Source organism: Amphiprion ocellaris, chromosome 18 (genome assembly GCF_022539595.1).
Source record: "Amphiprion ocellaris isolate individual 3 ecotype Okinawa chromosome 18, ASM2253959v1, whole genome shotgun sequence".
NCBI lineage: Eukaryota > Metazoa > Chordata > Actinopteri > Pomacentridae > Amphiprion > Amphiprion ocellaris.
Window position 1 is genome coordinate 15511750 of NC_072783.1, and position 25039 is coordinate 15536788.

General features: G+C 39.6%; 2 protein-coding genes across 3 annotated transcripts; both read right to left on the reverse strand.

The window, feature by feature from the left end:
- Window positions 1-247: 247 nt before the first annotated feature.
- On the reverse strand, window positions 248-7699 carry kdelr2b (KDEL endoplasmic reticulum protein retention receptor 2b). Its single transcript, XM_023284268.3, has 5 exons — window positions 7431-7699; window positions 5530-5630; window positions 5137-5295; window positions 4273-4525; window positions 248-1503 (listed from the first exon to the last, which is right to left on the reverse strand). Exons 1-5 carry the CDS (start codon window positions 7519-7521, stop codon window positions 1469-1471), a joined length of 639 nt encoding a protein of 212 aa, XP_023140036.1. The 5' UTR covers window positions 7522-7699; the 3' UTR covers window positions 248-1468.
- A 5255-nt stretch (window positions 7700-12954) lies between these two features.
- On the reverse strand, window positions 12955-23564 carry mettl9 (methyltransferase like 9). Of its 2 annotated transcripts, XM_023284271.3 has the most exons (6): window positions 23409-23564; window positions 23058-23210; window positions 18220-18410; window positions 17942-18151; window positions 14525-14709; window positions 12955-14421 (listed from the first exon to the last, which is right to left on the reverse strand). In XM_023284271.3, the coding sequence occupies exons 2-6, from the start codon at window positions 23142-23144 to the stop codon at window positions 14192-14194; spliced, it is 903 nt and encodes a 300-aa protein (XP_023140039.1). In that variant the 5' UTR covers window positions 23145-23210; window positions 23409-23564; the 3' UTR covers window positions 12955-14191. The 2 variants fall into 2 exon arrangements, with proteins under 2 accessions (XP_023140039.1, XP_023140038.1); XM_023284270.3 differs by having other exon boundaries at window positions 23058-23564.
- Between the last annotated feature and the right edge of the window lie 1475 nt (window positions 23565-25039).

Sequence of the window (25039 nt, forward strand, 5' to 3'; positions counted from 1 at the left end):
GAAGGTTCAGATTAATGGACAGTTAGCACTTGGACTGTTTTACAAGCTGACATGTTTTGCAGGTGGTGGGACGAACTAGAAGATATGTGGAAATCGTAAAATGAGCTTACAAGTCCCCTGTAGCAGTAAGGTTACATTCTTGGTAATGCTGGCAAAAAAATGTTTCAGAAGCCTATCCATCGTGAGTCTGACAGTGTTATTAGAGTGCACCTTTGACTTCATTTGAACCACAGTATTGAGACAACAGTTTCCCATAAAGTTTTTATTTGCGATGGCAACATCATGCGAGAGCTCTGGTGAGATATGAAAGAGGGAAGCTTGAAATGATAAGCATGAAAAGCAAAACAGAAGCAGATATGTGAAACTGATGCAATGTTTGCAGTACTGAGGCTCTCCGAGTCCAACATGGAAACTCCTTTTTAAGGCTAAAATTATGCACAACAGGTAGACAATTCTATGGACTCTGTTTATGGGAAACCAGCAAGAAGATAAAAAATAAATACATCTGCACCTAAAGAAAGAAAACCTGTAGTGAGACTTAACATACAGCACATTACCAGAGTGTTTATGCATCTCAAACACTTAAAAGGAAGCCATCTGAAATGAACAGGTTGGGCGATAATGTGTAATTACAGGTGATACTTGCTGGATAATGACTGTTGTATTCAAATGTATTTACAGTGAGAAAAGTTAACTAGTTTCCTTTAAACCCTTTGCTTTCATTCTGTGTTTATTCCTAATAAGCATTTTGTCTAATACGCAACCCATATTCATCAATTTTGATGGCATCTGAACAAAAGTAGAACTCAGAAGATACAGACCTGTTTGAAAAAAATTAAAAAAGTTAAATTATGGCACCTATATTAGACTTATATTCTACCAAAGGGCATGGAAAACTTTGACAGACAGCCTTTTCAAATGGGAATGCATACTGGTCAAAACAGAAGAGCAAAAAATGAGCGGTTTGCCCATCAGCTTTATGGAGGGTTCAACAAATTCCTCCCCCAATTTAGTCAAGGAAAAAGAATGCACATTTATTTTGATTGCAAATACTATTACAAACGCTCAATAATATCCCACCACGAAAAGTCCGCTTCGGTATCATACAATGTCAAATCATAGGCTATATTACATCTTCAGATCTTATTCACCAATGTGTCGAATCTTCAGAGTACACATTTTTATGTAGAAAACCTTTCTCGCTTTTTGTCTTCCTTTATACAGAGTAATAAAAAAATTAAGGCAAGATGCATCAAACAGAAATCCCAAGACCATGGATCGGCCTCTGCAGGTGTTCCCATTTTGCTCCTGCTTGCTCTCTGTCTCAGGCATCTTACACTGATGGGAGGGGAAGAGGAGGGGGCGGAGGTGGAGGTTGGGGGTGGAGGGCTGTCAGAGGTGTCTGCTGCCGCTCCTCCTCCCCTCCGATCCCCTGTTTTGAGTCTGCCAAAACACTCCTCTTTGGCACTTAAGCAGGCAGACTCAGCTTCTTTCCTTTCAGTACTGAAAGAAGATGAGAAACAGTGATATTAAACACAGCAGACTGTTACACAGATAGCCACAACCCTAATGAAGATTAAGAGGGACAGATAATGAATGGATGTTGAAGAAGCAGAACGCAAACCTGCAGAACTGTGACATGTATGTGGTAGCTGCTTGGACTTCAGCTGCATTTGTGATACAATCTATGGTGCTATGGATGTGTCTAATGTTTCTACAATTTGAGCCTACTTTTCTTCAATAATTGATGTGTTATCAACACTACACCAATTGTGTGCTTAAGGCTGCTGATTGTGCACAAGAATTGCATAATATCGTATCACAATACCTCTCAGATTTTTTTTTATGGGTCAGAGAGAATGCAAAAGCTACTGTGAGGTAACGCAAGTACAATCATTTTAATTTTTCATCCTTGTATGTATTATTATTATTAGTAGCAGTAGTATTATTAACTCAGACTGCAGGCTTACTTCTTGTTCCCAGAATTTCGAAAAGTAGAATTGGAGACTGCATGTACGGGGCACAACTGACTTCTTCTTTGATGTCCCTTAGTTATGCCCCTAGTTATGCTGTTATAGGCCTGAGGTGCTGGGGGAAATTTCTTGATGCACTGAGCCCTTCACTAATTATCTATGTATTTACTATATCTAACATTATTGCCTTGCATTCACTCTGTTTCCGTCTGTATCCTTCTCTGTGTCCCTGGTCCCGGAGCTGGATGCTTCTGGTCTGTGGTTGCTGTCCCACCAACTGGCTTCGTCTCCATCGTGTCCACTGTGGGATGCTGCTGCTGATTTTCCTCCAGCCCACTGCTTCCAGCTGCCCATTTCCACCAATCTACTCTGCATCACCTTTACTATACTTGATATGCTCATCTACACACTGCAGTCTTTCCTCTACATTCATTTAGGAGCGGCGGGGCGCCATTCCTAAATCCTAGCCGCCCCTTCAAAAAATTTTTTTCTTAATTGTCACAAATACCACCGCCGCATGTCTCCACCCTCACAGCAGAGTCCTGCACTGTGTTGGGTACTTGCGAGTACCAAGGTAACTTCAGGTAACTATCTTGCTCAGTAGCTACTTTTTGATACGTCGGGTCAATATGACATTAATTACTCGTGACAGCGTGTCACGTCCATAGACTATATAATAAAGACAGTACAGTCTATGGTCACGTCAAGCACCCAGGCACCAGGTCAGGGAGTCAGAGGAGTGTTGTCTTGGAAAATACGACGACTTACCGGAGAAAAATTATTAGCTCACAATAACTCATAATAGATTTTACAAATTAAATAGACATTCGCAAAAATATTGATGGCCCGGTGCCAACTCAGTGTTGCTAACATGAGTAAACTAATTGATAGCATTAAGCTAATATCTATATATGATGATGTAACTGCTGACTGCATTTTCAGTAGAATAGTTTTACTTATTTTATTTTTCATTTTTACACAGCCATTAAAAAGCTATTTTCAACAGGCCATTCAATTAATAAGTTGTAAATGTAAAATCTGCGGTCAAGTGTCATTTGTTTATGCCACCACGGCTCCCTGGAGAACCTGCCGCCGCTGCTGAAAAAAAATCCTAGCAGAAACACTGCACTGTTTGAATTTTACTACCAGTTATTTTTGTAGTATATTTAATGCCAGAGTCTTACACTAGAACAGTAAACTTATGAATCAGTTTCAGTGTTAGCTTGTACTTAGTACAACAAGTGTACTGTTGCCTTAGGGCTTGCTCTGGGGTTCAGACGTATGGGTTCTGTAAAGCGTCTAGAGATAATTTGAACTGTAATCGGCACTATATAAATAAAATTGAACTGAATTATTATTATTATGCATAGGTTTAATGCTGCTGTGAAATTTCCCCTGGTGTGGGGAGCAATAAAGGATTATCTTATCTTATCACTAAGACTTTTCCCTCTGTGACTTTCTGGGGACTCCATTGAAATCTGACTATACAAAGTTTCAAATTCCATTTATGTCAACACTTCATTGTCAGCACATTAATGGAGCAAAATGTTCATAACAGGCAATGGAAATATGCATAGAATTTAAAGTGCTGTGCATCATTTTATACAAACTCATACAGTTTTGGTATGTTAGAAAATCTTTAAATTATTTCAAATAAAGTGAGCTTCTGGGTCTGCAAATAAATAGATAAATAAAAATGTAGTCAAACATGTCCACTGGATGTGGAAATCCAAAGTAAAGAGAGGATGGACTCACTCAACTAGAGACAAAATTACATGTTAAACTCTTAGTTCACTTTTAAATCTCAGCTATAATGCTTATGTTGTCTCTGTTTTTGTCCTCTGATGAAGTCTGCCTGCTGTTCAACAAAAGGCATATTACTGAACTGTCTATAATAAAGACTGTAATTGCCTGCACATTAGTACAGTAACATGGATATCAATTGATAAAGGCAACAAATTGTGTTACTGGAAATTACGTTGTTACCTACTGTACATGATCAATCTCCCATGAGTGAAGTCCAAGCAAACTAGAAAGTAATACACTAACAACATCTGTCACTAGTGTCTGCAGCTATCAGTGTGCATGTATGCAGTGGCATAATTACAATTTAACTATTCCCATTCTTAAAAGTCAGAGTTCTTCTGCAGTTCTCCTGCAGTAAAAGCTGGTATTATGACCTCAAAATTGCTATTCCATTGGTTGTTGTCTGTATGCCCAAAGTGACAGATTAAAGAAAAAGACATAATTATAACTGCTGTAAAAAAAAAAACTGAAATAAAAAAGCAGCAGTGCTCACCTTTTGTTACATACAAATAGAAGAAATCGCAGTAAAGGATTGTCTGCACTACTCCAGCAACGATGGCAATCATGTCAAAGAATCCCTCAAAGTAGAACCTCCATATCCAGTTGATGAGGTAGAGAGCTCTGTAGAGTCCCAGGAAGAACAGGTAGTGGGTGGTGATGGTCTCAGCCTCTCCTGTCTTGCTGATCATAAAGAGCTGGGGCAAAATGGCCACTGACTCCAAGTAGATTGAAAAAGTCCAGAGAATCTGAGGCCCAGAGAAAGGAGGACAGGGTGTCAGCAGTGACATGCATTTTCATAAAAACATGACTGAAGTCACATATTTGAAAAGTTGTTTGAGAGACCAGTGAAGGTTTTTATCATCATCTGCTGAAAAACAACCAAATAAGAATCCTGTTGAGCAATCCTGCTAAGATGGCTTTGGATAGACTGGACCACTGAAACTGGTCAAAGCTCCAGTTTCAGGCTTGGAGGCTTTTTCTGTGTATGTCAACATGTCACCAGTAAGACATGAAATGCCAAGTGCAAAAAATCATTAAGAACAACATAGGGTATGCATTAGCTGGGCCTGCTGACAATAACGGAGCAAAGCAAATGTGGAGGTTGTCCAAAGTCAGTTAGGGCCTATTCACTGTGGGAAGATGGTGAGTTTATAAAACTGAGACCATACACGTCAATGCCCAAAGAAAGAAAGAAGAACAGTAGCAGACGTATAATCTTTTGTCAGTTATGTGGTCATGGTTGTTTATGCTGACCTGTGACAACTGTCTTGTATGTCTGACGGCTTAACTTGTGTTCGATAAACTTGCATTACAGATAACCATTTTTTACAGATGGGAGTGTGTTTGAATTTCTTACCTCCAGAGGAGAGAAATCATGATTAACCAGGAATGCCAGGCCACCAACAGGTACAACGAGAAACTCCACTCTGAACGTGTCGTGGTTCCCATCATAAGTCGCCTTAAACTTCATGTAGATCAGGTACACAGTGGCGTACGCACATCCAATGTAGATGATCTGAAGGACAAATACAAAACATGAAGGTTCTCAGTACGTACTACCTTGATGTGATTCCAGTCATGCAACAGTGACAACAAACTGAAACCAGTTGCATTTTGCTGCTCAGTCTGATCACTTAGCAAACACAGGCGTGTCGGCTTGATGTGTTAGTTATGCCTCAACACTGTACGTTTAGTGCATGGGAAAAACGCTACAGGATGCGAGGATAAGGAGCACATGTGGGGGTTTTACCTTCATGGTGGTATTGTAGAGAGATATGAAGGACGTGAGCAAGTCCAGGTAGCGAGTTGTGAACACCAAGGCAAACAGGACCTGACTCTTCCCAGAAATACCTGCCAGAAGCCAACAGAGAGCATGCAAACATTTAAATGCACACTTCACAGAATGCACCATTATCCAGAGGACAATCTGAGTTTTTTTTTTTGAATTTGCTTACATTTACAGGCACAGTTATATCTCATATTAGTGTAATAACATAAATTGGTCCAACTCCAAAAAAAAAAAAATCACATTTTACAAGCAAACAGCCACAGTCACCCACAGTAAACCACAGACCTCACACAATGAGCCACAGCTCTCTACTAATTTCTAATAACCTCATTTGTTCAGCAATATTTACTACCAGCAGTCAGTCTGCTTACAGTGAATTCATATGAAACACCATCAAGATGAAGTCTTTTTGTTATTATTGTAGTTAAGCCTGCAACTAACAATTATTTTCACTGGTGAAAAATCTGCCGATTATTTTCTCAAATAGTTGCTTAGTTGTTTGGCAATTGGTGGAAAATGTGTTTCCCAAAGGCCAAGATGACCTAAAATGTCTTGTTCTATCCACAACCCAAATATATTCTGTTTGCTGTCATAAAGGAGGAAAGAATCCAGAAAATAGTCAGGGTTATTGAAGAACTTGGAATCAGAATTTTTTTGTTTTTTCCTTAAAAACAAAATCTCTACACAATCTAATTTTCAAAATAGCTAGCAATCAATTGAATTTTTGAAAACTAATCAATTAACTGTTGTAGCTCCAACTGTGCTTCATTGGCGTGTAATTGTATAAGTTACAATGTTGCTTTGGTGCTACAAAGTGACATTGTAACTGTGCCCTACAATGACCAGCTGGGACTGTTGGTTTAATCATTTGTGCTCAGAGCAGCTCCACAGTCTTCATTCTCACCTGCATTTGCAGCAAACCTTTCTGTTTATCTGGTGTTTGGCAAGTGCCAACATGAACGATCAGTCACACCCACTATCAAACTAGGAGCGGGCTATGAATAGTGATCAGGTCTTTAATTATGGGAGAAGCACAACCTAGTGCTGTTAATTTTAATACACAAGTAATTCTGGTACAAACAACTAACAGGCAAGTGCATGACTGTTCCGACCACTGGAGTTTAAACGAGGCTGATTTGCATTCAGAGCTATTGGAACGGTTTAATCTCCTGCACATAGCAGTGATGATATAAATCAGGTGTCTTGCTGTCTTACAGATACCACTGTAGCCTTTGATCCCTGGGAAAACAGGAAAACACAACGCTTCATCATGATTACACAGCATGCAACAAGTACCTTTTCCATTGCAGCCCTGCTAGGCAGTCAGTCTTTGCATCTGTCAACTTAACAGTACTCTGCTGCCACGTCAGAGAGGTCAGACTAGACTAATGTGGAGTAATACATAAAAACAGCAGTTGGGTAGAGTGAAAACAGCTTAGCATCATCGACAGTGAAATTACGAAGCCCTTCAAGCTAAACTAACAAATGCTTTGGCCCTCTAGTCCCCTACCTAACGATAGTGTGGGGCCCAATGCACTGTCAAGGCTAGCTAGAATGACGGCTGCTACTAAGAGCTACCTGTGACCCACACCAGCATTTAACAAGTTTCACGTCCCAGGTAGCCATGTGTTGTTCACAGTGCCAGTGTCAGGAGCGGCCGTCATTATTTGATGACACCAGTGGTATGGACACCGTTAGCCAGCTAGCTAACGTTAGCCGAAAACTGGCTAATGAGCTCCAAGTATAGAAGAAGTTCCACAGTGAGCTGCTTCACCCGGTTAGACTTCACGTTTACTTGACAGGATACATTCTGTGCAAGACAAGTTCGTTCCACCTGTAAGTGGAGAAATTTGACTACTCACCGGCACAGGACCTGGTTTTCCATATTTTTAGCAGCAGGATGATGATGGCTGCTAGGTGGGACAGATCGCCGGTTAGCCTGAAAATGTTCATGTTTGGGGGAGCGCCAGGAGCAGCAAACCGATTTCAGACTCAACAAAGAACTCAGTTCTTCGCGGCTAACGATTAATTAACAACCTAGCGGTACTGAATGACACCGTGACTCTAGAACAGAGTGGTTTTGGGTTCACAGGATGCCAAAATGGCGAGTAAAGCGCGACGTGGCTTGGGGACGTGTCCCAGCCAACCGAATCCAATGCAAAGCAGGGAAACGTTCGTCGGCTCAGCCAATCAGAACACAGAGATTCTTAATCTGCATAAATTATGTCGGTCGAACGCTACCTCCAAAGGTATGGAGTCACAGGAGTGCTACAATAAAATATAAATCTATTTTTTAAAAAATGAGGAAATAAATAAATGTGTAAATATAAAGATAAATAAATAAATAAATCTGTTAAAAAAATAAGGAAATAAATGTGTAAATATAAAGAGGAATAAATAAAAGAATAAATATATAAATAAATAAAAAGGTAATTTTTGCCTTTGCTTTTCCCTTTTCTCTTTTTTCCTTTCATTTTTCCATTTTGTCATTGTCTTTTCCTTTTGTCATTGCCTGTTCCATTTTGCCTTTGCTTTTACTTGATGGACTGAGCTGTCAATCAAATGGCTCTGCATGGGGCTTTCTGTCCAGGCTGAGTAGTCAATACCTGATAACAGGATTGCTTCCTGACGCCAGCTCCTAGCACAGCTAAAGTGAAGTGAAGTCACCATGGTGCTTCGGCTGATTCTACCAGCAGCCATTGAAAGGACTCTGATAGTTCAGTAAGTTAATGTTTATTTTCTTATTGGTGACGGTTTTAATGCACTTTATATATACCTGTAGTTTCAGATATAATGTGTACTATACACTTCAGATGTCGATGGAGTTTATTTGTGTGTGTGTTGACCAGAGAAGAGAGTTAGCATCCAGTAAATATTAGCTTTAATGTTAATTAGCGATACTAGCCAAGCTAACTGCTCAGTCGTAGCCTGTTTACAGCTAACATACATTTAGCTAATAAAACTGTCAGTGGAGACGCTGGTTCACATTAATGTCGCATTTAGTAAACCTAAATGTGATTACAACAGTAAGATTAAGGTTTTGTGTTGTCAGTAGTCCTGAATATCTGCTGAGTCTCTGAAGTTAAACTGGAGAAAACAGTAAATCTACTCTCTAGTCAACATTGTTTAGTGACTGATTCACATGTTGTATTACATATTCCTGCAGTGTAGATTGGAAAAATGTACACATTTGTTTCCTTATTTTTTAACAGATATATTTATTTATTTATTTATTTATTTCTCTTTATATTTACACATTTATTTCCTTGTTTATTTATTTCTCTTTATATTTACACATTTATTTCCTTATTGATTTGTTTATATTTTATTGTGGCACTCCTGTAACTCCATTCCAAGGTGCCAGAAAAGATTGCACAGGGAAATGCACCAGGAGATCCCTCTCAGCAGTAAAAAACAAACAAACAATCTTTGACACCACATGTAGAAGCACTGTATCAGGGAACAGGGTCTCAACTGTGATCTAACCCGATTGCAGCAATCAGATTGGGACCAATCATTTAAAAAGGTCTGATCAAAAGAAAAAAAAGGTTCTGAAAGAGGACAAAATCATGTAATGACTTTGGTTGTGATCAGATCTCACGTATGTGTTGTAGCGGACACGGCTTGGCTTTCTTTGGAGCCAAGGGAGAGGCCAAACCAGACAACAAATCCTTTTTGTTTAGGTTGTGGACCTAGAGCCCACATAAAGCTGCCATCTTGCACGCTACACAGAACAGAAACCTTCTCATTCCCAGGAAAGAATCTCCATTAGTGTCAGAGGTGAATTACAGCAGGACCGCTGTGATTACCCCTCACCATCGACAGTCCTCTGGAGCAAACTTGCAATATTTGTTTCTTTTGATGCGTAAGTGTGAATCACAGACCTCCTGCGGAGGGATGAAGCTTCATACAGGACATTAACACTTTGGAGGAACACAAAAGACACAGTGGCCATGTTTACATGAAGTTTTTAAATTCGGAATTATTATTATTATTTTTCTTAGGAATGTAAGCACCCCAACCTCCTCTGCAAGGAGGACATCTGATAAGACAAGCCAAAAAACTTTTGCCACATAGCTGAGAAGAGCCTAGTTTGAGACTCACATTTTTACACTGAAACATACATGGACTTAATAACTGTTTTCTGATATCTGTTTTATGTTTTCGTGCATACCAAAATCACAGTATATATCCAAGGCCAGCTACAGGACCAAGATGGAATCTCACCTGCAGGACAATAACACAAGGGAGGTCTGGAGAGACTTGAGATCCATCTGTGGTTACAGCAGAGGCCATGAGAGGGGAACTGCAGCAGGAGGCCAGGAGTGGACTAATGAGCTGAATCTGTTCTTTAACAGATTTAACTCTGCTCCCACTCCTCCCCCCTCTCATCAAAGCACCGACCAGCCAGCTCCTTCTTCACACCTCAGCTCTCTACCACCACCAGCACCTCTCCTCCTCTCCCCGTCCTCCACCACCTCCGGCCTCCACATACAGCCCCATCACTCCTCCTCATCTCACCCCCCTCCACTACCATCACCCCTCTCCCTGCCACCCTCCTCCACCACCCCCTGCCTCTCCATAACAGCTGATCAGGTGAGAAGTGAGCTAAAAAAGATCAAGACCAGAAAGGCCGTAGGGTCCTGATGGAATCAGCTCCAGACTCCTTAGAGACTGTGTAGACCAGCTCTGTCAGGTGTTCCTGCACACCTTTAAACTGAGCCTGAGTCTGGAGAGGGTTCCTGTGTTATGGAAGACTTCCTGCTTGGTTCCTGTCTCTAAGAACAGGAACCCCAGGGAGCCTAACCACTTCAGACCTGTGGCCCTCACTTCTCATCTGATGAAGACCATGGTCCTTCATCCCATCTGCTATAAGACTTTACAACATCAGCATTACTGGCTGATGGTAACATAAACTGACTCATATCATTATCACCCCAAACCATAAAATTTGCACAGACATTCTTGCACTGCTACATCTTTGCACTTTTTAAACTTATCTTTTCAAGCCATTTTATATTGTGTTGTTTACAGTGTGTCAATACTGTACTATTTCATTCTCATTTCTCATCCCTGTACATATTGTAAATAGTATTACTACTATTGTATTATTATTTTATTTCTATTACTACGTCTGTTGCTACATAAGCTGCTGTAACAATGTGAATTCCCCCTGGCGTGGGGAGAAATAAAGGACTTATCTATCCAAAATTCACATCTGTAGGTGATATGGGGACAAAGTTAAGATTTTAATGAAATAATCACATTTCTTGCATGGACCCACAGTGTCACCTACAACGGAGGACGCGACGATGTCGGGACAAATTCCATAATAATCATTGTATCATCATCGATTAAGAGTGTAAAATGTGAAGTTGGTATTATTCATAACCGTACACATGGAATGTAACATATCGTCACAATAACATATATTTTTAATATCTAAAGCACATTTGATATATAGTTTGCATGTAGAAGGTAACTCACTTATTTGTTAAAATGTATAATCTTGATTTTTTTTTGTAGTGTACTATTGATGGATCATGGTGAGAGACGGACAGATCGTGTTTGCGCGTATAATATACGTTTTAATGCGGTTTAACAAATGCCGTTTTCCCTCCATCTGAGAACAAAGAGAGAGTAATCAGATTACCAAAAGTCGCGGGAAATTTCTTTCCACGCCCAAAGCTATCTTCCACGATATAAACCCAACACTGCCTCTCTTCTCTTCTGTGCTCTTAGCGTCTTCCTGTCGTCCTGAACGCACATCCTTACACCACAGCTCTCCGTCCTTTTCTTGTCTAGCCACGTATCGTTTCTTCACTTTTTTTCGCCCTCTGAAATTTTACTTTGTCTCGGCGTTCTTTTCTTTAGCTCATTCTTGTTGCCTTTTTATTTTTGCGACATATTTAGACACTGCTCACCTTCATTACAAGCCTGAGCTTATATGTTTTAATCTGCTTTTCAATTTTAAAAAAATTATAGAAATCTTTTTTTTCCTTTTTCTAAATTTCACCGCGTCTCCGCTCTCAGTCTTCACCATCTTTTTTATATTACTTGGCTAACGCCAACTGAAAACGGAACGAGAGCCACCGTTACTTTTCCTCAACCCTGAAGACGCAAAGACAGCGCACTGAATACCGGCGGTGTGACGCTTCACCTGGGTGCCTACACCAGACGTCTGCTGGCAGACCCCAGACACTCCGACGGCAGAACTCGTTGCCTAGCGACCACACGACGCTCTGAGACAGAGAGCTTGGGCGCCTCGTGAGGACGTTTCCGGCCTTCCATTGCGTTCCAGCCAAAACGGAGGCTCCATCCTGAACAGCGCTACACAAACGCAGGAAAACGCTAATCTCTATCTGTTCCTGATTTGGGTTGATGTATAATAACTCGATGATAGTTAAAATTAATCACTCTTAAGCGTATCGATCGTAACCCAGATTACAGATTCATTGTGTTAGATCGTCCGCTAACTCTCCTCCTTCACCATAATTCTCTTCCTTTAATATGTTAATCTGATTCAACACACACACACGCACACGCACACACACACACACACACACACAAACATTTTTCACTATATATTTCACCTGTATTGTCTTAGTAGAATAGATAATACATTTTTCATTTAGACCAATTCACGGTCTCGTGCATTTCTTTGTGTGGAACTGAGGTCAATTTAATCAGAATTCTAGACTTTCAGATATTAATGAATTAATAATAATTTCCTCAGACAAACTGAGGATGGTGCCCCTATATTAACGAGTGCAAACGTAACTACTTCGGTGGTTAGCTACAGTGTTGTTCAGTACGAAAAAGGGTTTTGCCCTGTGTCTGTTACATCAAGCAAGACAGTAATACATTTGTGAATAATACATGTAAATATACTGAATATAGTTTTATATATAGTCTACAATAACAGAATGATTTTTGACTTTAGCTGTTCTATCGATCTATCTATCGATCTACCATTCTGATAAATCAGATAAACAGTAATTGTGAAAAAGTGAATGTTACCTGTCTAAATGTGTGACTAGCAGCTGGAACCGTTGAACAACAGGGTAGATAGAGTGGAAACACTTCAAACCTGAAATAAATGAATAATGTTAAAATTTCTACCTTAATGAATACATATCTCAGACTAAAACTGATAGAAACATTAACAGTTAAACTTAATGTTATTTTAATATCCACTTATGCATAATTAAATGATAATACGATATAATTTAGAACAAGTTCTAATAAACACATCTGAACATGAGAATTCGTGCTGACAATGGGGTTCTTGAGTCCATCTCACAGGTCTGTGGGTGTGCGTCAGATATAAAAAGTTGGGAAGTGCTGCTGTAAGGTCTGTTGTTAATGAGAGCCAAGAACAGCACACAAATGGATCCTTTTTATTCCAGAACCCATATAATACTCTTACAAACATTGCATCATTTGTGGCACATGAATAGTCCATTGTGCACAATCATCCGAAGCACACAACACTGATCAAAGCCCATGTAACTTTTAAAAGAAATAATCCATCTTTCTCTTACAAATTCAAACCAATAAAACACACCCTTCCTTAATTCAATATAAGACAAATTAGATATTGCTGTGGGACTGCCATAAGTCAGTATGGTTACTTCAAGGCTGGGTTTTCCATTCATGCTACGCATAGACTTATTTGTAAGCATTAACGCTGTACTAATTAGCATTTGAAATTAACAACAGTTCAAATGATTGCATATAATTTAGAATTGGTCAATCTAAATGATGAACCAACGGGGAAGCTCAATAGTGACTTTTAAGTCAATTATGGATCCTTATTTGACTTTGACTCTCACAAGCATAAATTTCAGCAGCAGTGACCAGCTTTCACCTGAAGCAGCAGAGGGACAAAGTTAACATGTTTTTTTCTGTAAACATGCCACTATTAAGTTTATCACAGCAATGTTAAAGCTTGATAATACAGTATGCATTATATTTCTAGCTTACTGTGCTGTCCCCTAGTGGCCAAACCTAATTAATGTAGGTGTAAATTCTGCAAGTACCCACTTGTGGTCACAGTAGTAGTTATGTTTAAACTAAGCTACGTGGACTTGCATTAAGATGTCCTCACATTACTTTTGTCATCGCTAATGACAAAAGTATTAGCAGTAACCTACAAAGAACCCCGTACAAGTTGGTCCCATCAAGTGTGTGTACATACTGGTCCTCTGCATCAGACCCTGAAAAATTAATACAGAAATTCAACAAAGATCCAACCATGATTCTTACCATTATTATCACAGAATGATGAAATACTAACAGTAGACACAGATAACAGACTTTACAGAACAAACACCTACAGCATGATGATATGTATGAGATTTGATCTTCAGTGGCATTTCCATATAGGCTAACTGGCTGTCATTTATTTATTTTTTTGCTTAGTAGAGGTATCACTGTCATACAAGATGGTTGGTAAACGTGGGAACTACAGTACCTGAGCTTCACACCTGACTCACCATTTCTAACAAGTCAAATACTGTGTTTTATGAATGAAGTGTATGAAAATTGCACAAAAATCCACCTCACGGAGATAAAGTTAACAAAATAACGATCTCCAGCATTTCCCCAATGCATCTAGCATTCAGTGAGCAGACTCTTTAGTACCATCCGAGGCCTTAAGAACAAAAACTGCATCATCGAGAACATAGTAATCACTATACATGTCCCCTTCACAGAGATATGGCAATCGGGTCACAGCTTCCACCTCAAACCCTGCCCGTCGGAAAACCTCATTGGACAGGTTGGTGACTTGCTCCTCCCATGTCTTTCCTTTAATTTTTAGGTGTTCTTTGGGACGTTCCCATCTCCCTCCTGAGAAAACATACAGCGTGACAGGATTTAGATTGCATATTAAATTACAGAATGTAATGTGTCGATGTCCTGTTAGCATATGAAGCACTGATTTCCAACTGACCAATTTCCACATATGGCTGGAAGGGGAGCACAGCAGCCAGGATGAGTCTTCCTGTCTTAGGAACTAGCATCTGCCTGATGTCCTGCAGGAGATGCAGAGGATCATTGCAGCGGTCCAGCAGGTTCAGACAGCTGATAACATCATACTGGAAACCGGTCTGCTGCCACTCATCTATACCAAGCAATCTGAGAACAGGTGTGCACAAAAGGAGAGGCATATGGAGTTAATCACTAGAGGTGAGCAAAGCGGACTTTCATATGGGCATAACTTATTTTCAAAAGGTAAAAAAACATTTGGCCAGCATAAATTCTCCAAAAATAAACAGTATTCAAATCATAACCGCACAAAGAAAGACTGGCTGCTGATAATGGTTGGATAAAAAACAGGTACATTACCCAAAGCTAATTCTTAAGAACCAATGCTTTGACTGTGAGAACAAGTGGCTTCAAAGTCAGTGTCTTTTATGAACATTCAGACAACAGAAACATCCTTTTCCCTTGCTGCACTAAACCTGTGTTTACTGAACCAACCAATGATCTTTTACTCACAGATGGAGATTGTTTAATTTTATTCCAACTGATTGCAGCTCTCCATTTAATGGATCAGTATCAAGACTGTCAACTGGTTTGAATCATACTTGTCAAACACAACCTTTTTCGTAGTTGTTGGTAATGCCTGCTCTATGGTGGCCCTGCTTTTCTGTATATATGCTTCGTTCATTTTCTTCAGGTAATCACTCAACTCCTTCTTGAACTATTTGGATCAAAATGTTATCAAAAGTTTTTTTTATGCTTTTGTATATTAGAGCTGAAACTATTCCTCGAGTAATTCGATTGCTAAAATGCCTTGCGGCAAAACTCTGAGTTGAGGCTTTGTTCAAGCTACTACATACTAGACCCCAGGTCACTAACTGGAGGACCACAGCCTGAGTCCGGATCCAGACTTCATCCAATACGGACCTAGATGTATAATCAATAAATTTTGAGGGGATTTTAGATTTGACGGGATGCCTCTATATTAACTGGTGCAGCTTCTAGTGTTTACGGAATATATAAGATCAGAGGCTGAACTACGAAGGAGTTTAACGTATCCATGCTTTCTTTGTTTACGTCAGTTTGACAAAAACTAAAGCCCCAGTCAGAGATAACAGGTACCACGAAGGTGGTTTTCAACTTTCTTTGTAACTCAGACTTTCTGCTTCAAACTCGTCCACACAAACAGGAGCATTTAACGCATCATTTGACTTGTTTTCCACACAATATAAAATAATCGTGTTCAGCTGCTTCGGTCAACAGATTGTTTTAATAGAGAACAATGAGGAACATAAAACTTTATGACGGTAAAAAGTGCTGTGACTGGAAATGATGTAAGGCAGGAATGCTGGTAGAAAACTGTTAAACGTGCGTAATGTATTTATTTTACTGATCAATGCAGCTGATTATTTCTAACAGATAGCTGCACAATAAAACTATCAAACTTCATATTTTCTAACATGATATAGTACTGAATTGCTTGTAGGTCTGACACCATCTCATAATGAAGGAAATCACTTAATCTGTGGTCAAGTCAAAGTGAAACTAATATTAATGATTGAATATTCTCTGTAATAAATACTAATAAACTGATCTGTTTTCTTAATTGTGTTCTATCAGCTGCAGTACCAGCAGTTTAAACGGACCAAACATAAAAACACATTTAAGTGATTTCTGCATCATCAGCTAAATACGTGTATGTTTCCATGGCTTAGAGTTTTGGTTGAATAATGCTGTATTATACTACACATTTACAATACCCCTGTAATGTACTATATGTGTACAATACGCCTGTACAATACTATATATGCACAATACAGCGCGTATGTCCGCCCATGTTCCACCAGAACAGTTGTTTCTGTTGCACAATGCACTCATTTCCGCTTTTGATGCTGTCACGCCCATGCCAAGCGCGGAATCTGATTACTCAATTAATCGCCAGAGTAACTGATAGAATACTCGATTACTAAAATAACCAATAGCTGCAGCCCGATTGTATACCAAGTACAATATACACGTTTGGCAGCAACCTATGTATATGATGCAAGCTTTTCTTCACAGAAAAAAAGTGATAGTGTGCAATGTCTTCTTTTGTTTTTTATTTTAATCTCATGATAGCACTGTTGTCTCACTGTATAGTAAACACAGCCAAAATAATGCACGTTGTTCTTATTAGCTTATTTTCACAGTGACATGATGCCACAGCTCCTGGGTTGCATGATTAGGCCAGAAAAGCATTTTTCTTTGACACAGATCTTGATGAAGACATACACAGGACTAATGACAAATTGGATTTTGTTTTTGTTCCACTGTTGAATATGATCATTTGACAGCAGGCCCAGAGCATGAGAATGACAAAAGTCACTCAGTGAATTCCATGATGAGAACATATCCATCCACCCATCCATTATCTATACACCACTGATTCCTCATTAAGGTCTTGGGGGGGCTGGAGTCTATCCCAGCTGACTTAGGGTGAAGGCAGGGGACACCCTGGACAGGTCACCAGTCTGTCACAGGGCTACATATAGAGACAAAAAAGCACACTGACATTCACACCTGCAGACAATTTGGAATCACCAGTTAAACTCAGCATGTTTTTGGACTGTGGGAGGAAGCCGGAGAACCTGGAGAAAACCCACGCATGCACAGGGAGAACATGCAAACTCCATGCAGAAGGATCCCGGGAAGGTCAGGACGTGAACCAGGGATCTTCTAGCTGCAATTCGAAAGTGCTAACCACCGAACTACTGTAGCGGCCCCTGATGAGAACATATGTACAATGTAAATGGAATTAAAATAGCAATGTGAAGTCAGAGCAGCATCACCATCATTTTTTACTTCCCTCATAGACAGTCTTGTACCAAGTAGTTTTTGAAAATTCTCACAAGTCTAAGTTGAATAGCTTCATTTATATTTTTTAAAAAGTGCACACTGTGGACTCCAGCCTTCACGTGTATTGAAAAGATGTCACAAATTCTGGGCACAAAATAGATTTGAAATTTTACAGCAAAAAGAGTGAGGAAAGTTGTGTTGTCATTTTGGCACCCAAACTCTCTCTCTCTGTTTTTGGATAAATATTGATGCTGTACTGTGGAAAAATCCTTCCCTTAATCACTTGATACAACTCGAAATACTGTTGCTATTCGTTAAGGTGACAATTTAGTTCAGAACTGTGCCACGTTGAAAGTGATATGGAAATGTTACTAGGCCTGGCCCAGTAAGATTGCCGGTGCAACTATGACAGTCACACTGGCAATCAAGATCAGGGCGAGCATTCAGACATGAAGCCGAATTTAAATTAGCATCAGGTTTACAGAACGGGGTGCATGTCAAAAAGGGACTTTTGTTCAATAAACAGGGGGAAGCTAAGAGGCCTACTCACTTGTAATTCCTCCTCTGTAGATGCCACCTCATGGGCAATGAAACCTCAGTTGCATAGATCTCCCTGAAATGTGCTCCCATCATCTCTGTGACACTCCCATCCCCAGCTCCCAGGTCCAGGAGTCTCTCAGCCTTCCAGTCCGGGCTGATCTGGAGCAGTCGCTGGAACTGGTCCGCAGAGAACACAAACATAGATCCCCGACCGAGAAACCTGAGACAGGCAGCAAGTCAGAGGAAGACGGACTAAAACTGAAACAGATATCAGTGTGTAACACTCACCCGTTGATAGAGGTACGTGACACCAGAGGACTGAGTACAGTTGATACAAAAGAGTGATAGAGCTGAGTGAACAGCCAACTGGACTTCTCCGCGCTCCTCTTTAGAAAAGCCTTGGTGCTTGAGTCCAGGTGGCTCTGGACAAACAGAGGTCGCAGAGAGTCTCCCAGCAGGTCAGGGGTGCACCGGTACCACTAAACAAAAAGGAAGGCAGAAGAACAAATTTACGAAGTTATACAGATTGATCTTGACATTCTCAATACCTTCTGTCCTCATGGCTTCAGCAAGGATCCAACCTATCGATGTCGTTTGTTGTTAAATTGGTCAGACCACTAATATGAACTTGTAGTAGAGACAGTTTATTTGTATTGATGCACTTGTTCAGCAATAACACACAAAAAATTGCGGTGAAAAAAGGTCAAACAAACTTTGAGGAAACCTGATGACATACTGATGACTTTACAAAAGTTTGGGGCCAACCAGATAATTTCATGTCTTCCATGAAAACTCACACTTTTATTCATGTGCTACCATAACTGCACAAAGGTTTTCTAATCATCAGTTAGCCTTTCAACACCATTAGCGAACACAATGTAGCATTAGAACACAGGAGTGATGGTTGCTGGAAATGTTCCTCTGTACCTCTACGTAGATATTCCATTAAAAATCAGCCGTTTCCAGCTAGAATAGTCATTTACCACATTAACAATATCTCGACTGTATTTCTGATTAATTTAATGTTATCTTCAGTGAATAAATACTGCTTTTCTTTCAAAAACAAGGACATTTCTAAGTGACCCCAAACTTTTGAACACTAGTGTAGTTTCTCCACCAAAGGCCACTAAAGAAGTGGCTGTTGCACAAAGCCTTTATTAAATCAGCTCATTGTCACAGTAGCATGGACCCAGGGCCTGTCTTAAATGATCAGTGGAGAACAATTTATTTTTTAGAACATTTTTTAAATTGTGCCCAGGTGACAAAGATGGTTATAATGACAACAGTTCTACAAATGACAATGTATCTGAGGCTGCTGATGAGAAATTAGTTTTTGTGTGATTCATGATTCACTATGCATCCAATTAAATTGTCAAAAAAAAAAAAAAATTAACAACAACAAAAAAAAATCAAACATCCGTATCTGTAATGGACAGCAAAGACAAGTGTATTCATGTCAGTATTAGGCAACATTTTTACAACTAGACTGTATTAAAAGCAGATAGAAATAATACGTGTGCTGTAATTTCAGCCCATTTCCCTCAGTACATCAACTTTTTCATCAGAAATGTAGCTCTGACTATGTTAGCAAAAGTTTAAGAACAAGTGCCTTCAAAGTCCTCATACAATATCTGAGACATTTCTGCACTGAAACTGTCCTTATTGAAGTAACCAAGGATCTTTTACTCACAGCTGATTCTGATGATTCTCTTATTTTAATTACTCCACCAAGGAATGCGACGGAGCTATGCAACAATCGGCGTACGTGTGTCATATGTCTGTTTATCTGTGCGCAACATTACTCAAAAACGGAATAACGGATTTGGATGAAATTTTCAGGGAAGGTCAGAAATGACACAAGGATCACCTGAATAGATCTGGTAGTGATCCGGCTTATAGTCTGGATCCACGGATTTGTTAAAGATTTCTGTATCATTGCAAGATAGCGGCATGGTGTAATTGTAACTATGACTACAAGTGAACACTATGGCAGCTGCCTGCTGATGATAACATGATTGCGATCCTATTACAAATCGACCACTGTGGACTTATTGGCACTTATCTGTCGGAAATCATACGACTGAGCAGCCTTGGTGGAGTACTGCACTCTTTGAGTGCTTTTCTCGTTCTAATTTATCTCAGCTCAGCATTTGATGAGTCGGTGTAAAGATTACTGTCTGCAACTAGTCGGAATCCTACTTCGTGTACAGAACTGTTTTAGTAGTCGTTGGTACCACCTCCTTTATCACCATATAGGAGGTCGTACCAACGACTACTAAAACAGCCTTGCTGTATCTGTGTTGTTCCCCAAATGCAGGTACAATGGTGAAGAACCCTTTTTGATGAACATGGTGGATTACATATTTAGTGCAAAACAAAACAAAAAAAAAACATTTTCCGTGACACAGATCTGAATGATTATGCAAATAAATATGTACCTGTGGCTAGTTATGATTAGTACTTTGGCTGTGTGGCAATCTAAAATTAGATCATTTAACAGCAGAACCAGAGCATGAGAATAACGAAAATCGTTCAGTGAATGACACAATGATTAAAATATGTATAATTACCTTTTAACTCTGTAGTCTGCTATCATGTGTCCTTTTTAATTTAGCACTTAGTCTATCCACTGGCAAAAAAACCCGATACCACTGTGTTACAGTCAGCAATTATATTATGGATATATTAAAATCTCGTTTTAACAAAAAAAGGTAGCCATGAGCTTTGCTTTATTTTTAGGTCTAATTTGTCCTATCTTAATTATTTCATTCCTTCTCACCTTAATTTCAAACTTTCAAAAGAAACTTTGATTAACGATGCATTATGTAAATCAGGGTTATTGTAACTAACTCTTTTCTGTGAGCTTCTCTTTCCTTTTCTTTATAGCAAAAACAAAATTTCCATCTACTAATTAGCTATTGCTTTAATTTTTCACTATTAGCAGCTATGTTTGCCATTTATTGTTTTGTTATGTTTTTCAATTGCTGTAAAAATTCCTTTCAGACACTATCAACACTTCTCAAACTTCTTGCACTGTGTACCTACCATAAATATGTCAATTTTACCGGTTTGTATTTCTTGTATATTATAGTTTAACCCATATGTATTTTTTGTATTATTTGTATTTTTATGCTGTATTTTATATTTTTACCTATTTTAACATTTTGTATTTATAAAGCCTGGTGGACAGTCACTGCATTTCACTGTCATACTGTATGTGCATGCGATGAATAAAAAAAAAAATCTAATTTAATCTAAACTTATATGCTTGAGGCTAAGTATGACTAGGATTTAGTTTGTATGACATTGTTGAATCTGACCATTTAAAAGCAAAACCAGAACGTGAGGATGACAACAGCCACTCGGTGAATGCCATGATGGTAAAAGTGTGTACATCGGGCCTATTCAATTGGCGGCCCGCGGGCCACATCCGGCCCGTGCGCCCCTCACAACTGGCCCACCCCCCAATGACCCCTTTCCAACCATCTAAAGCAGCCCTATTCAACTAGCGGCCCGCGGGCCACATGCGGCCCGAAAGCAACCCTCGAGATGGCCGAAAGCAACTGCCGAGTGACTGGGACTTGGGTCCGAGAAAAACAGAACAACATCTTTTGGTAACACTGACAAGTTCTTGCAAAAATTCCAACATTATTGCGAACATTGAATGCAACACTTACCGTAACCTAGCAACTAACCCACAATGCCTTGCGTTGAGGAGACGCGTTTGAAAAGTTAACATTAGCAGTTCTATACAGGCGAAAATAGTAGCATGTCTTTTTCTATCCTGAAACGACAAATCGGCGAGGAAAACCGTCGGTTTAATCCTGCGTGGACTGACAAGTATTTATTTATTTACCACCAAGTCCGAACGCCAAATCAATGCGTTTACTCTGCAACGAGTGCGTTGCAGTGCTGAAAGATTATCATGTCCGAAGACACCACACTGAAAAACATGCCGCGTTTCGGACAAACTTTCCCGAGGGATGTCATGAGAGAGCGGCTATAATTCAAAGTTTGACTGCATCTTACAACCGGAGCTGTACTACAATGAAGCGGACCTGCACAGCTCAGGAAAGGGTCACGAAAAAGAGGCCGTTCACAGACTCAGAAACTGTGAAGGACTGCATGTTGGCTGTCGTGGATGAAGTTTTAACGGACGATAAAGTTAAGACGAGTGTGACATCTGCTATCAAACAGGTCTGACACGTCAAACATTCTCGCCACAGATGTCTTCTAGACATGGTAAGTGCAACAAAGCAGCGTGCTGTAGCAGACACTAAAGGTAGTTTTATGTATTTATGTGACTATTTTCTGTTCACTTATTATAAGTTTAATATTTAAGAAAGACATTTTGTTTTGACAGTTATTTCACTTAGTTGCACTTTATTATGCACTTTGATGTCAGCTTTATTTCGTTCCAAAGGGATAGTAACTATCACTGTGCCTACCGTTTATTTTTTTGATTATATGCACTGAAGATGCGACTGTCTCAGATGAGACCAAATATGGACAGGGACAAACTCTGTTTTTTGTTATTTCAAAAGAAGAAAAATGTCTCAAGTTCTGAAAAGTTGCTGTTAAGCAAGTTACTTTTTAATGCACTTTCAGATGTAACCAAAACAAAAGATGGTGTTTCTAATCTGCACTTATTTTTTATGTTCATATGCACCTTAACATGTGCTTATATTTACCTATCAAAATGTGTTGAAGTTGTGTGTTTGAAATGTAAAATTTAAAGAAGCAGTATTTCAGCACAGGTTTAGTTTAAGTACTGCTCTTCTATTATGTTTATGTCCTGTTGGATGTGGCAGTACGTTAATAAACATCCAGTGTGTTTGTTATCTTATCTGTTTATGTTTATTTTAAATGGTTAACTTTGCTCAGTGTCTGCTAAAAACGTCCGGCCCAGCTCATGTTCTTAGTCTGAAAATCCGGCCCCAGTGAATTTTTAATTGAATAGCCCTGGTGTACATTTAAGATAACAATGTGAAGTCGGGGCAGCATCGTCATGCTTTCTTGCATCGTTTTTTTTTTTAAAATACTTACCTCACATAGACAGTTTCATACCAAAACCTATTGACTTTTTTCTAAAGTCTAACCTGTATAGTTTTATTCAGATTTCATACCTCAGCTGCAGGTGCTTCGCTCTCAGTCACCATGTTCAGAAAGAGAGACCGGACCAACGGACTGCGGACGTACTTCCCCGTCCACATTCTCCGGACGGACAGCAGAAAGGCGATGTAGCCCAACACCCAGGCTACAAAAATCAATGTCCTCAGCTGTAGATGACACATAATGGACAAGAGACTCTGAGCAGTAGAGCTGATAGACAGCAGCTGCCTCCAAACAGAGGAGGCCGACAGAGAGGCCTGAGAGATGTGGTTAATATTAGATGATGTTACAGAAGGTAAAGGTAGCCAATTGTAAACTAACACGCTGGGGCATGTCTTCACTCCCAAGACAACAAACACACAAACCTGAGCAGGGTGTGGTGGATATAAGAGAGCCGCTGCTATTTACTATCCATCTTAGTCCCATGAAACAACTGTCTGCTTGTTTGTTCAAAATATCAAGGTATTCCCTCAGCTGTGCAGGGATCTGCTCATGATAACAAAAAGACACTTCCGCATTGTTTGCACTTCCTGAGTAACCGCTAAATGTGTCCCCGGAACACATTTCCCTTTACCGCACGAATATAGGAACAACTTGGCATATATTTCATTTCATGCATTTTGAACAAAGTACATTCGAGAAAAATAAAATGAGCATGTGAATGTATTTGCAAAAGCAATGGTAACATAAATATGCCAGCTTTCGTAACAACACAACACGTGTTTTTATTTTAGATCGTCTTTTAAATTTGCTTTTGCATATCTCATATGGTGTTTTTTTATATGCTAGCCAGGGAGAAATATCATGTGTGAATTAAGCAGTGAACGCCACGTCTGAGAAGTTCCACCTTGCAACTGCAGTGTGCTGATGATCAGCACAACCCACACATCAAATGGCACCAACCATACCGCCAATCACCAGTACAAAATTTTAAAGCGTGATTTTTTTCAGTCTTTTTAAACTACTAATGAACTGTAATAAATTTGCTTTTTATCTCTAGACCCATTCTCTCTTCCTGTTGGGGCATAAGACATATTAGCAGGCTGCTCAGTGTCCACAACTGGCTGCAGTCAGAACAGTCATTACTATTGTCATTACTATGGTATTACGGTATCTCGCCACACGGTGGCGCCTTGCTAATTTGGTATGGTTAATAGGTCACTCTTCTTCCCTTTTTTTCATGGTTCCTAGTTCCCTGTTGCTTGTGTCATAGACTCGGCCGTGTGTACGCGGACCTCTGTGCTCACTAAAGTAACGTGGTACAGCTGACATTTATATTTTTATTTCTAAAATAAATGGAAACCTGTGGAAATCTACAAGTCTTCGCTCTTTTTGCTATTCACTAGCACAAGTCCATGGCTGACTACTCCTCAGCTCATACTACCACATGTTACATGTTGTTAATTATAATCTTTTCTGGAAATGCACATCATTTTAACAGAGATATCATTCATCCCAGTCCTGTAGAAACCAGAAGAAAATGAACATAATTGAACTGAATTGTGATTCAAGGTGATACAGCAATTAGAATTAAAAGGAAAAATCGGAAAAGGAGGTGTGGCAGCATGTGTGCAGGTTAAAACTTACTAAATTAGGGAGAGAGCAATGTGACCAAGATCTGAGTTGGGAAAAGATGAATAATCCATAATTAATTATTTCAACCCATGTAACAGACTGAGTCCTGACGCATTAGATACTATGGCTGAGCAAAATAAAAGGCACTCCCAATAACAGTACAGGTAGTGAGTACCTCAAGAGGAGGAATTTAGGATACCAAGATAGAAAATACACAAAGTCAACTGGGATGCATTTCAAAAAATAACAGTCAAGTTGCTCGTAAGATAAGGTTGATGGGGACAAATTTGACAAGAATTTGCAGAAGCATATGAAATAATACCTGGGTGCAGAGTGCGGAAGGAAAAAGAGTTTACCATGGTGGGATGAAAACTGCAGGACAGCTGTACAAAGAAGGAACAGTGTATTTAGACAGTTACCA

Excerpts from the sequence above, each read along its gene's own strand:
- mettl9 (XM_023284270.3), bottom strand. The coding sequence starts at position 23,225 with ATGTGTCATCTACAGCTGAGGACATTGATTTTTGTAGCCTGGGTGTTG. Across the intron at positions 18,152-18,219 it reads TCACGTACCTCTATCAACGG|GTTTCTCGGTCGGGGATCTA; the intron begins GTGAGTGTTACA and ends TGCCTGTCTCAG. Across the intron at positions 14,422-14,524 it reads CCAGCCATATGTGGAAATTG|GAGGGAGATGGGAACGTCCC; the intron begins GTCAGTTGGAAA and ends ATGTTTTCTCAG.
- kdelr2b (XM_023284268.3), bottom strand. The coding sequence starts at position 7,521 with ATGAACATTTTCAGGCTAACCGGCGATCTGTCCCACCTAGCAGCCATC. Across the intron at positions 5,631-7,430 it reads GAAAACCAGGTCCTGTGCCG|GTATTTCTGGGAAGAGTCAG; the intron begins GTGAGTAGTCAA and ends GGCTTCTGGCAG. Across the intron at positions 5,296-5,529 it reads TCTACAATACCACCATGAAG|ATCATCTACATTGGATGTGC; the intron begins GTAAAACCCCCA and ends TTTGTCCTTCAG.